This window comes from Myotis brandtii, unplaced genomic scaffold (assembly GCF_000412655.1).
Source record: "Myotis brandtii unplaced genomic scaffold, ASM41265v1 scaffold535, whole genome shotgun sequence".
In the NCBI taxonomy this organism is placed as follows: domain Eukaryota; kingdom Metazoa; phylum Chordata; class Mammalia; order Chiroptera; family Vespertilionidae; genus Myotis; species Myotis brandtii.
In genome coordinates this window covers 954079-966639 of record NW_005369964.1, presented here as the reverse complement: position 1 = coordinate 966639, position 12561 = coordinate 954079, and the positions used below count along the sequence as shown (strand labels likewise).

Sequence of the window (12561 nt, the reverse complement as noted above, 5' to 3'; positions counted from 1 at the left end):
TATTATTTTTACTAGAGGCTCGGTGCCCAAATTCGTGCATGGGTGGGGTCCGGCAGGCCCACCCAATTAGGGCAGATCTGGCTAGGTGGTGGTGGCTGGACACAGGAGGTTGGCCAGCTGGCCCTGCTCCCCAATCAGGGTGGGGTGGTGTGATTGGGGGTGGGGCCAGCTAGGGGGAGGGGCTGCAGGCAGTTGGGTGGCCAGCCCCACCCCTTGGTCGAACTCCTGGTCGAGGGGACAGTTTGCATATTAGCCTTTTATTATATAGGATTTTGGTGGGATAACATGTAAGGGAGGTTTTAAAAGATGAGGCATCCTCCCAGGCAGGTCTGCTCTCTGACCGCATGAGGGGAAGCTCTGGTGAGGCCTTTGGTTCGTATTGATGCCTCCAGCCCAAGGGCAGGACTTCCTGAGTGTCTGGATCTTCCACCGAGCAAGCAGCCTGAACCACCACAAAATCCACTCACACACTTACGCCCCACGGGCACCAAATACTAAGTAGCCAGGACAAAAGTTGTTATAGAAACCATTTTAATGGTAGGAAATGTTTTCACCAACTGCCCGGGAAGTTGTAAGGCCTGGCCCACATCCCATGGGACCTAGAGCCCCTGGGCAGCCACCCAGAGCTCCCGCCCCCACCCCCATTTCCACCCAGTGTGGGAATGTATGTGTGGTTCTTAGACCATGGTCTGGGAAGTCACAGCGTTTCCCTATCCTGCATGTCCTGTTGCTGCCCCTGGGAAGGGGGAGTTGAGAACATCCCCATCCATAGACCACTCCCTATAGCTGAGCCTAGTAGTAGTTTTCACACAATTGCATTCTACTTGAGTTGTCCTGTCTCCATCTCACTAAGGTGGGAGTTAGGGCTCAGGGGGGGGATGTGTTTTGGCCAAGGTCACCGGGAGTCAGTGACAAAGTGAGATTCAAACCCAGCCTGCCTCCCGAGCCCCTTTGTGCCTAAAATAGGAGCTAGGTCAAAGCAAGGATAGTCTTCTTTTTGTTGCTAAATATTTCCATTGATTTACAAAGTTTCCTTTGGAAAGAAAGTAATAAATACACAATTATAAAGCAAACTCAAAGCTTTTGGTCTGGAAAGAGATGGCTGCATGGGGTGGGTGGAGAATTGCCCAAGAAGAGTGACTGTTAGCATGGCTGGGCGCTCCAGACCAGGTGACTGGATCTGAGCAAATCACACTCTGTCCCGGCTTAGGACTTTTTGACTGTATGATAGTGCACACGTGCTACATGCATTTCGTAGAAACGGCACTTTGAATTTTGATCGTTTCCCAGGCTAGCCACAGGGTGGGATACCCTATTGTGACGCTGGGCAGCCGCAGCTCCAGGTCAGCCACGAGCGCACGAGGGCAAACCACCGATGCTCTGTAGTTTACTGCCCCCAGCACTGGTTTGTCTTCTCATCCCAGCATGCCTACCAAACGCCCATCTATGTCTCCTGCTTCTGGTGAGAAGAGGAAGGCAATTCTTGAGATGAAACTCAAGATAAATGCCCAACTGGAGGCTGAGCACATGTAAGGTGGGCGGCTAAACTCTGATGTCCGGTAGGTTAGGTGGTAACTGCATTTTTGACTTAAAATATTTTCAAATTATGGTGGTTTTTTTGGGATGGAACCCATCCTAAGCCGAGTAGCATCTATACTTAGAGTGCCGTTCCTTTCTCTCCACAGTGCTTCCCTTAGAGAAAGCAACTCAGCCCGCCTCTCTCGGGCATTGATTCTAAAGTGGTAGGCTCTCCCCCGTGAGCTCTGGCGGGCCCTCGGGCCTAGAAGCACACCATGGGCAAGTCTCGGAGGGCATTTCTCCAGCCGGTCTGCCAAAGGGAAAACTGCTTTTGTGGACACTACACAGGCCACGACGGCAGAGAAGTGGCGGCCAGGGCTACTGATGCTGTGCTTGAGAGCCTGGCCGGGGCTCAGGACCCACCTCACACCCGCAGAGTGGCCACGGGATGCTGACATTCACAAACCATGTAACACGTCCCCCCACTCGTCCAGTGCACTCCCAGCCCAGCACTCCTACCCAGAACCGGGTGAGACACTGAACCAAGTCAGAGATAAGGGTAAGATTTATATTCCTGTGGACAGTGGCATGATCACTTAGCCCTTGGGTTCAAATTCCAGCCAGCGGCTGATGGGAATGTGGTCCCTGCCGGAATGAAAGCACCCTGACGTCTGTCTTCGCCAAGGCAGATGGGTGAGTCAGGTGTGACGCTTGTGTACCAGGACTGGGAGCAGTCTGCTCCAGCCCCCGTGCATTGTGCGTCGTCACACCAGCCGACTCGCACTGCAGCACCAGTGGTTTCTAACAACTCCCTGCAGAATGGAGCCTGTGAGAAGAAGGAAGTAACTCGGGCAGTTCCACACCCCGCGTTCTCCATTTCCTCCCGCAGAGCAAGAGAACTAGAACTTGCTAGCAGTGCCCTGGCCAGCCAGGGCTCTTCGAGGTCCTGAGGCAGCAGGTGAGGGTCTTGAGGGGCATGTCCAGGTAGAAGGAGGAGGCGGCTGCCCACCAGGGCTCTTGTCTCCCAGGCAGTTTCCAAACGGAAGTCTCCCCACTGCCAAGTCCTTCGGCTCGCCTTGTTCTTCCCCACCTCACCTCTCTCCAGCCCATACACCGAGCGAAGGAGGGACAGAGAGAACCTTACAAAACTTGTCTGCTCTGCTCGGCTGGAGTCCACGGCTGCGTGTGCTGTGTCCACCTGACTGGGTAGCTAGAGTCTACCTCCAGGATATGTTGGGGACGAACAGACAGCTTCCAGGTCCCAGACCCTAATTTTTCTCCAGCGGCGGTCCAAGTGGGGCTGGCAGCAGAACCCAGAAGGGCCAGGCAGGCAGTACCGGCCCTGAGAGAGGTAGAGGGGCCCCGACAACTTGCACTTCATGCTGAAGATCCCCTTCTAGACTTTGGCATAAAAGTCTCCGTTTCCTTAAGTCAGGGGTAAGAAAACACTCCTATCAATAATGTTTGGGATGAAGCCTCACATTCACATTGGCCTCAGTGGCCCATGTTTCCTGAAGTCATTCACCCAAGTCCAGTCCGACAGCTGAGTGGACTTGATCCTTTTGTACAGAACTGGGAGTCAGCTGGCCTTGAGCTCTTCCTCCCCACCAGAGAGGCACTGCCCCTGGTGGAGAGAAAGTGAGGGCCCTGGCTGTTACACAATGGAATGTGGACACTGGCAGAAACGCCTCCAGAGGAAGGCCCAGGCCCAGAGAGGGGAGGTGACCTACCCAAGGTCTCGGGAACTGGGGCAGAGCCAGGGCTCCTGGCTTCTTAGCCCTGAGTTAAAAAGTATTTGACTTTTCATGAAAATAAATACTAAAAATATTGCCAAGTTACCACAGCCCATATTGGTAAGCCTCATTCCCAGTGACTTTGCCCAAAAGGCTGTGTTTTCTGTTTTCTAACTACAGTCTAAATCGCTTAAAAAATTGAAAAGCCGTAATGTTCCATTCAGAAGGCAATCCCGTTAGGTGACAGGCTCCACTTCATGGCCTAAAATTAATCACGTTTATCGGCTGCATAGAGGATGTTGTAGTGGGAAGTTTTATAGAGCAGGTAAACGGAAGGGATGGCAGCCTCGGGGAACACGTGGTGGTTCAGGGCCGTGTCCATCTCATCCACGTACTCCACCTGCAGGGCGATGCTCAGCGCCTGGGACAGGGCCGTGATCTGGATGTGGTCACACTCCATGGCCATGGGCTCCACTTCCTGCAAAGGCCAAAACGGAAAACCCCAATTTAGGAAGGAAGCCTGGCTCTTGTGTTCCTGGGTCAGAGCGTGCCTGCCGCTGAGCCCCTGCTGGTTGTGGCCACGGGAGTAAGGCCTGGGAGCTACATCTGGAGAAATCCAGATTTGCCTCTGAAAACTGCCCAGTGTTTAAATGTTGGCAGCTCTTTCAGGTTCATGCTATGCATCATAAACAAAACACAACTTGGGGCAAATGTGACTTCGGGGCTGCTACTCCTTAATTATGTCCACAGTCCAGTCCGAAGCCCTATTTCTCAGATGGGAAGTCTGAGGCCCAGAGCCACACAGTTCAGGCAGCTCACGGAGGATGCTGCTGGCTGGCTCGTCTGTGCTCCTGGCCAGGGAGGCTGGTGCTCAAGTCCCCTCGGGAGAGAGGGTGGAGAGCAGAGCCCAGGGCCGGGGCCGCGTCCCCACAGCCCAAGACCCGGAGGACCTACGTGAGTGCAGAAGTCTTTGATGTCCATCTCCTCGTCGATGAAGTGCCGGAAGAAGTCTGCGCGGTTCCTGATGAAGGCGGAGGTGAGCAGGCGCAGGAACTGCACGATTCTGTCGGAGGCGCTCTGGTCGTTGAACACCTTCAGCAGGCTGGCCACCGAGCCGTCCTTCTCCACCAGCTCCACCACACTGTAAAACTGGGCCCGGGGGTCAGCCGCGGCACAGCCAGACCCGCGCCGCTGCCCTCCGCCCGCGGGACGCCCTCCACCACATGGTCACTTTTAAATCCTCAAGTCAAGATCGTGCCAAAGCTAAGTAATGAGTGACTCAGCCCGGAGTCAGGTCTAGCGCACGGCAGTGGGGGTCTCCCTCCATCACTCGCTGGGGTTGTTACTTAGAGATTCAGAACTGAGCGTCCCCCTTCAGGAATGGGGTCAGGGAGTGGGGTGGAGAGGAAATGGGGGGAAGAGATTGAGGGAGAGTTTCCAGCCTGAGAGCTACTCTAATGAGGTGCCTCCTCCCAGGGGAAGGGCAGGGCTCTGAGCTCCCTGTCACCCCACATCCCCACCAGCAGGAAGCACCCCTCAGGCCTTCCCAGCTGGGAGGAGCAAGTGAGGCACAACCACAGAGCCGTGGGCTGGGCAGAGGCTCGGGCCGGAGCCCATCCTGTCTGCTGGGCCAGCGTGGAAGGCCCCGGTGCTCAGCGTCGCCGCAGGTTAACTCACAGCATTAAAGAAGTTTCGGAACTTGTGCTCCTCAAAGCCGGCAGTCAGAAGGTCATTTGGGGTCTGCAGTACACGCTCTTTGAACCTAAAGGGGTAGATGGATGTTTACAGGGAGCGCTGCTGTCACTGTAGCTGTCATCCCCTCTCATCAGCTGTCCCCCAATACAATGAGAAGGCATGTCACTAACAGGGGAAGGACCTCTCTGCCTCTCAGAGCACTGCCTCATGGACCACACACTGACTTGTTCTGTTCTCACTGTGTACAATCCAAGAAGGTGGGTATTATACCCATTTCTCAGATGAGGAAGGTGAGGTAGTCACCACCTGCTCCCAGACAAAGGCCTCTTGGCTCCGTCCCTCCTTCTGTCTCCAGGGTTCATCACCATCTCTGGCCTGGACCATGCCTGGCCTTTCCTTGCTCATGGTCGTTTCTCCACAGGGACCTCCGAGTGACCTCCACAGCCTTCTCCCTCAGCACCGGTGTCTGGCCTAGTTCACCAACCTCATCTCTAATCCAGTCCCACAGCCTCCCTCCCGCCCCACAGCCATTCCCCATGTGCCTCTCACCCCTTAGTCCCCCCTGTCCCCTCAGCCAGGGATGCTCTTCTCAGTAGTGTGCTAGCGACAGTTTGTTCTCATTCACAAGAGCTAATTGTTAAATTTTTAAGAATTTTACCAATCAGGTGTTAAACACAGCCATTATTTAAAAATCAAGTTATGTACACTTATAATTAAGTTATGCCAAAAATAAAGATAATACTCAAAACTCATCATTTTCTGATTATTTTACTATTATATGCTCTTAAGGTTCTCTGTCGGTTGTGTACATATGGTAGAAACACAATGTCACTCAGAAAATGCTATGAATGTCTCATTCAAAAGAAGGACCAGGTGGCTTAATCTATCTTTGGAACAGGAGATGATGGCCTTAACCTGGCAGTTCTCAACCAGGGTTCCTCTCCCCTCACGTAGGTCCTCCGGGTCTCGGGCTGTGGGGACGCGGCCTCCAGCCCTGGGCTCTGCTCTCCACCCTCCCTCCCGAGGGGACTTGAGCACCAGCCTCCCCAGCCAGGAGATATTGCCGCTCTGCCCCAGGAGATACTGGCAATGTCTGGAGACATTTTTGATTGTCCTGGCTTGAGGGTGCTCCCGACATGGAGTGGGTGGAGGCGAGGGATGCTATGAACATCCCACAGAGCACGGGACAGAGGCCAGCCCCACAGCAGAGCGATCCTGCCTGAAATGTCAGCAGTGCCACCACTGAGAAGCCTGCCTAGCCAGGGGTTCGGACACCGGGGTCCACAGGTCAGCCCTGAGTGCTCTGTGACTGTTTGGTCCTTGGCTCCATCCCCGGCCACTTGGCTGCCCCCACCTCCAACACGGCAGGCAGCTGGGCATCCCCGAACATCAATGCCGCTGCCAAGCAGCCCTCCAGCTCCCTCCCTGGGTTAAGTGGGCTGTGCTGAGGAAAAACCCTCGATGAAATTCAGCACCAGCATAGCAGGAGCTCACCCCGCCCCACTCACTTGAGGACCTCTCTGCCCTTCCCCAGCAGCGACTCCAGGTAGGAATAGCCCAGAGCCCGGTAGAAGCAGTTCCCGTCCCCCTTGGTCTTGCGGATGGCGATGAACCTTTTGCTGAGTTCCTGTGGGAGACAGGGCAATGTGGACATCTGCAGCAACACCCCTGCTGTCATGTGCTGTCAGGGCGGGCCCGACCTCCCCCAGGAACACGCTCCCTCCCCTCAGACTGCCCGCCCCTTCACAGTCTCATCTACAATCCTCTCCCCTGACCCGACCCCCTGCCTCACCTGGATTTTCCTCTGGTAAATCCTGTTTTCAGGATGATCCCGGAGAATTGAGAGAATGTCACATTTCTCTGATATTAGGTGGAAAGATGTTTCAGTCTGAAAGCAAAAGCAGCAAAGTGGGACACTTTCAAAAGCAACTGATGGGCCCTCACCAAGTTCAAAGCCTCTGAACTGTGAGTTACCTGACATCGAGACTGTCACCTTCCCCCAAAAGACATGTGTGAGACGTTACCAGGGTCCTGCATGCCCTGTTCCCTGGACAGGAGTCAGGTCGCCCCCCATGGAAGGTACCATCTGGTACCCGCCGGACTGGTTCATCTTCTAGAATGTAATGCCTCAAACCTAGCGAACCTTCATGCTGGAGCACGATATGTTCCCTTGCCGCCTCTGTCCTTCCCATCTCACTCCCTCATTCATTCCTTCTTGCAGTCATCCAACAATTCCCAAACACCCAGCCTGCACCAAGCAGTGCTAGAAATGCAGAGGTGGTAGCATCTGGCCGGATGCACCACCTACTGGTGAGAGCTCATATTGCAGCCCAGCTCGGAGTCCAGGTCAATTCCAACCCAGAGAGAAACCTCCTGACCCAGAGTCCGGGCCTGGGGCCCCAAGGTGGCTGAGAAGTCACCTGGCAGGGAGCAGGGGATGGCGGCGGGAAGCTCAGCGCCAGGGAAAGTGCAGGAGACTCTGTCCTAACAGCCACTCCCCTCAGGCCAGGTCTCTGCCTTACGCTTTTCCTGCCAGACTCAGGGCTCAGATGAGTGGGGAGCGGCACCCCTGCCTCCAACACACCCGGGAACAGCTCTGATTTCAGCACAAAAATAACGTGAGGGGAATTTGGTGTTAAAGCCACTGGGGGTTCAGTTTAAAACCTGTGGCCCTGGTACCTGCGCACAACCCAAGGGGACAGTTCTTGCGCAACAGTTCACACCTGAGAGGTTGGCGTTAATGGGGAGTTTTGTCAACGGAAAGCCAGTTTTCCATCAATTTATTGCCATCGTTTTTGACGAGTGCCTCCACCCACACAAGCCTTCCTGGGGCGGCCTCTCAGCCCCGATTCCTGTACCCAGCATCCAGGACAGAGGAGAGGTGCTACGACTAAGAAGCATTTTGGGGGGGGCCTGGGTGCCCCGACCCGTCAATGTGTCCCAAGCCACACGGGCCTTCCTTGGCACAGGACAGCTTATCAGACCCTCTGAGACCTTCTCTTCACCCGGCTGATTCCCAGGGCCCATCCCAGGCCTTGGACAGAGGAACAGATGAGATGTTCGTTGAATAGATTTCACCCCCTGTCTGCACCCTCTCCCCTCCAGGAAGAGAATCTCCTGGTCCTTGCAGGTGCCTTTCGTTACTACCCCACGGCTCCTGAACAGCCAGGCCTCAGGCTCACGCCTCTACCTGTACCCCCTGCCGCCCTGTGGACCCCCATCAACTACCCGTTAGTGCATCTGTGAGCACCCTCCAGCCAGGCTCTGAGGTCCTGGTTGGCCTCTCATGGGTCCACCCTGGGCCCCAGCGGCCAGCCCAGCCTCCCTCGGAGGCCACTCTGCAGGGCCATCCTGGGCTGAGTCAGCCTTGTTAACCAGGCCCAGCCGCCCCGAAGCCACAACTCATGGCGTGGCCACAGCCTCCAGCCCCCGACTCCTAGAGGCCAAAGCCTCCAGGCTGGCCCAGCAGCAGGGCAGGCCCAGAACCTGGCCCACCTCCCTCCTAGAAGGTACCATCACTTCCAGAGGCTCCCGGGGGCTCCAGCCTGGCTTTGCCTGCCTGGGACTAGGTCTCCAGAGTGGGCTGGCTCAGGGGCTGTGAGGAAATGCCCTTTTAAATGTCTACTTTAGGAGCGATGTGTATATACAAATACGCAGAATGATCAAAACAGTTTTACTCAGGTGAGTAATCAAAAATACTTGGAGGCCAAAGACTTAGGAAAGGCCTAGAGCCCTGAATGCGTTTCCTATCACTGTTTCACAAATTAGCACAAACTCGGGAACTGAAACAGCACGGACTTACTGTTACCTGTGTTTCCTGGAGACTCGGGGGAAAACCCATTTCCTTAGGTTTTTCCTTTATTACCGGCTGTCGCACTCCTTGCTCATGATCCCTTCCTTCCATCCTCCCGGCTCCTCCTCACTCTGACCCGCCTGCCTTCCCCCTTCTAAGGACCCTTGCGATGACACATGGGCCCCCCTGGTAACTCAGGGTGTCTCCCCTTCCCGAGAGCCTCACTTTCATCACACCTGTTGTTGCCGTGTGCGGTATCTGTTCAGGGGTTCTGGGATTAGGCTGTGGGCATCGTTGGGGGGCTATGACTCAGCCCACCATCCCAATGCCCCTTCTCTGCTGTTTAGCTCAGAAAATAGGGAAGACCCTATGCCTGGGCCCCCATATGTCTTGGGTCACAGTTATTAGCTGGCCTTGCAGAGACCCTGAACTAGAGACTGCCCCCCCCCCGCCCCCTCTCATTTGATGCCTGAACTTGTACAATATCCTCAGAACTGGTCTCCGGCTCTGACCTCTTCCTGGAGATCTGGCCTCAAACAGCCACCAGCCACTGGCATGTCGGACCAGCACCCCCAAATCACTGTGCCCCTACCTGCTCTCTCACTCCACCTCGGCCTCCCCTCTCAGGTGTCCCCAGCTCCCCTAAAGGCCCCTCCAGCCAGCAGAGCTCACACCGAAGACCCAGGAGTCCTCTTCACCTCTTCTCCTCCCCCATCAACCCTGCTCCTGGGTCCAACCTGAGCTGCCACCATCTCCCCCAGCCCCAAGAGGCTGCAACAGGGTCCCTAATGGACTCCTGGCTTCCAGCCCCGCCCCCATCCCGACCATCCGACGCAGCACCCAGGGCTGGCGGCTCAACATGTAAACCAGGCGATGGCATGCCCTTCCTCAACACCCCAATGGCTTCCCTCCCTTGGGAGAAGACTGAGAGGACAGCTCCCACCCTCCACCATCTGGCCTTGCTCCCCTCCCTCTGGCTGAGCCCCAGCGACAGTGACACTCAGTGTGTTCCTCCAGCAAGACACACACGTTCCTACCTCAGAGCATCCACACCTGCTGTTCCTGCTGCCTGCAATGCTCTGCTGCCTCCTCACGTGACTCGGTGACGTCACCGCCTGGGACAGGACCACCCAGTTTCATTTCATTCCTCTGACACGCAGGTTCCCTCGTTTACTTGCACACTGTCTGTCTCCCTCCACTAGGATGTCAACTCCATAAGGGCAAGGACTCTGCCGGCCAGGACTAGAGCCCCAGTGCCTGGCACCCAGAAATGCTCCTAAACTGCATGCTGAGTGGATGACGGCGAGTGGATGAGCCAGTCTCAGACTCCAGCCGGGCCACCTCCAGCCCTGTGTCCACTGCACTGCCAGAGCGATCATCAAAGTCAACCAGCTCTTCCTGCTCAAAACTATGCTATGGTTCTTCCCACTAGCAGAGTAAAACCCAACCCACGGCGCAACATGTTCTGACCCCGCCTGCTTTTCTTTTCTTTTTTAAAACATATTTTTATTGATTTTAGAGAGGAAGGAGAGGGAGAAAGAGAGAGAGAATCATTAATTGGCTGCCTCCTGCACACCCCACACTGGGGATCAAGCCTGCAACCCAGGCATGTGCCCTGACCGGGAGTCAAACCATGACCTCTGGTTCATAGGTTGGTGCTCAACCACTGAGCCACGCTGGCCGAGCCCCACCTACTTTTCCAGACTCAGCTCTCCCCCCAGCTCCCTGCACCCACACCGACCACTATCCTTCCCTAGAACATCCCATTCTTAACCATATTTCCAGGCCTCAGAGCATGCTGTGCCCTCCTGCCTGGGATGCATTCCTCCCACGGTCCCTCCTGAAGGAACATCCTTCAACACCCAGTTGCCAAGGCCTCCCGGTGAAGCCCTGCCAGCACTCCCCCTCCCTCAGAGGGTGCTGGCTTCCCGCTGTGCTCCCAAAGCCCTGGTCAGACCTCAGGCCAGGACCAGGGGCTCCGGAAATGCTTGTGTCCGGCTAGGTCTTGACCAACAGGCACTAAGAGCGGGCAGGCCCTGGCCTTTGTCCTCAGTGCCCAGCATGACTAGAATGCCCACTGGGGTCTTGTCTGACAAGTAAAAGCACCAAGTCACAGAAGGGCCCTGTGGTTTTCTGTTCACTACTGACACCCATGCATTCACCCAACATTAAATGCACTTGGAGTGAGCATGGGACTCTCACCACCTACAGCCCCCCGTCCCCATGGGGTTCTGTGTCTTCTAGCTGGGACCTTCCTCAAGCGTAGCCCATGACTTTGAAACGGGAAAGGAGAGAAGACACTGTATCTTCCAAAGACATTCTCCTCTGCCCACCACGCACACACTCATCACCACTCACACCACACAGCCCAGGGTTCACCACGGTGCCTGGCAAACAGCAGGTGCTCAATAAATGCTGAGTGCATAGAAGAGAACAGACCCACGTAGCCTGTCTCTCCCCCCTTCATTATTAGGGAGGCTGGGTGCCTTGGAGATGTCCTACTTAGTGGGTTGATCACTTCCTCTTGGAGGCACCCAAGCCTCCCAGTGACGGTGACCGGGTGAAGGTGTGATGCTTTTGATCCGATCTGCCCTCTAACTTCCAGTCTCATGAGTCCAGGGCAGGCAGAGCGGCGGGGTCAGAGGTCTCACTGTACAGCACCAAGGGCGGAAGCTGAGGTCCCAGACCCCACTGTCCCTGCGGTTATCTCAGCTACCCAGTGGTGACCAGGAGGCATGCCAGCCTCCAGCTCCAGGTTGGCTAAACCCATTATTACCCCACCTCAGGCTGCTCCCTGGTGGGTGATGCACAAACACCGGGGCCCCTTTCAGGGCAGCAGAGCCAGCAAGCCCTTGGGCCCTGGGTAGAAGCAGGAAGCGGGTGCCACACCTCAGCAGCGAGCTGGTTTGTCCAGGACGCTGGGGCTCAGGTGACTTGGCTGCCCACGCCACACCCAGAACGTGCCGGGCCATGACCCGGCTTTGACCCCTGACCCTGCCCGGCAGCATCCGGCAGTAGTGACCCATTTCCATGCCTAGACATGGGGGAAGGAGACCGAGCAAAAAGAACCAGGCACCTGTGCACACCTATTGCCAGGACTCTGATCACAGGAAAAGCCGCCCACCCCCCCTGTGGTCCTCTTGGCAGCCCATTTTACAGATGAGCAAAACGGTGCAAGGGAGGGGACTGGCCAGCCAAAGCCTCTGGGCTTCCCAAGGGGTGGAGGTGAGATTTGAACGCAGTGCTGTGACTCCCAGGGCCACCCACCTTTCCACTCCACAGGACGGGGGTGGGGGGCGGTGGGAGACAGGGGACCCACAGGGGAGGGTTCAGGCCGGCAGCCCAGCAGCCCCCTGGCTGCCTGGCCCCTCCCCAACCCGGGAAGGTGCCCTGATGTAACAAGAGCACTGGGGCGAGTCCGGAGGCTCGGGTTCAAGTCCAGGCTCCCCCAGACCGTCCCCGTGCCCTTCCTGTCTGGGTCTCGTTTCCCCACCCGCTCAAGCCCCCGGTTTCTCAGCTCAGACGGGGCTCTGAACCAGGGGCTCCTCCAGTCTTGGCTTCGCCCTCCCTCCTCCCCGTGCGAGTCCTCACTCCGAGCACCTTCGCTTGATGTGCAGGCCAGACGGGATTCAGTAGCCCGGCCACCGCGCACCCCCAGGTCCACGCGTGGGCCTCGGGAGGGGTGTCCGATGGCTGAGCAGCCGACTGGGGGTACTTAACCAAGAGGCTCAACGCTTAGCCCTGGAGCCCCCCCTCCCTCCCCCCCGACCTGGCTCCCGTACGGGCACCTACCTCGGGGACACCTGGGACTAGCGCGCCTGG

At 56.5% G+C, this 12561-nt stretch overlaps 1 protein-coding gene across 1 annotated transcript in view; it reads right to left on the bottom strand.

The window, feature by feature from the left end:
* Positions 1-514: 514 nt before the first annotated feature.
* The window catches only part of OTUB2 (OTU deubiquitinase, ubiquitin aldehyde binding 2), an 18597-nt gene continuing 6550 nt past the window's right edge, over positions 515-12561 (bottom strand). The window contains exons 2-7 of the mRNA XM_014549044.1: positions 12532-12557; positions 6739-6834; positions 6455-6573; positions 4929-5013; positions 4206-4400; positions 515-3729 (exon numbers count right to left, since the gene is read on the bottom strand). Of these exons, the coding sequence (XP_014404530.1) occupies positions 3520-3729; positions 4206-4400; positions 4929-5013; positions 6455-6573; positions 6739-6834; positions 12532-12557 (731 nt within the window). The 3' untranslated portion in view covers positions 515-3519. The remainder of the gene's footprint in view (positions 3730-4205; positions 4401-4928; positions 5014-6454; positions 6574-6738; positions 6835-12531; positions 12558-12561) is intronic.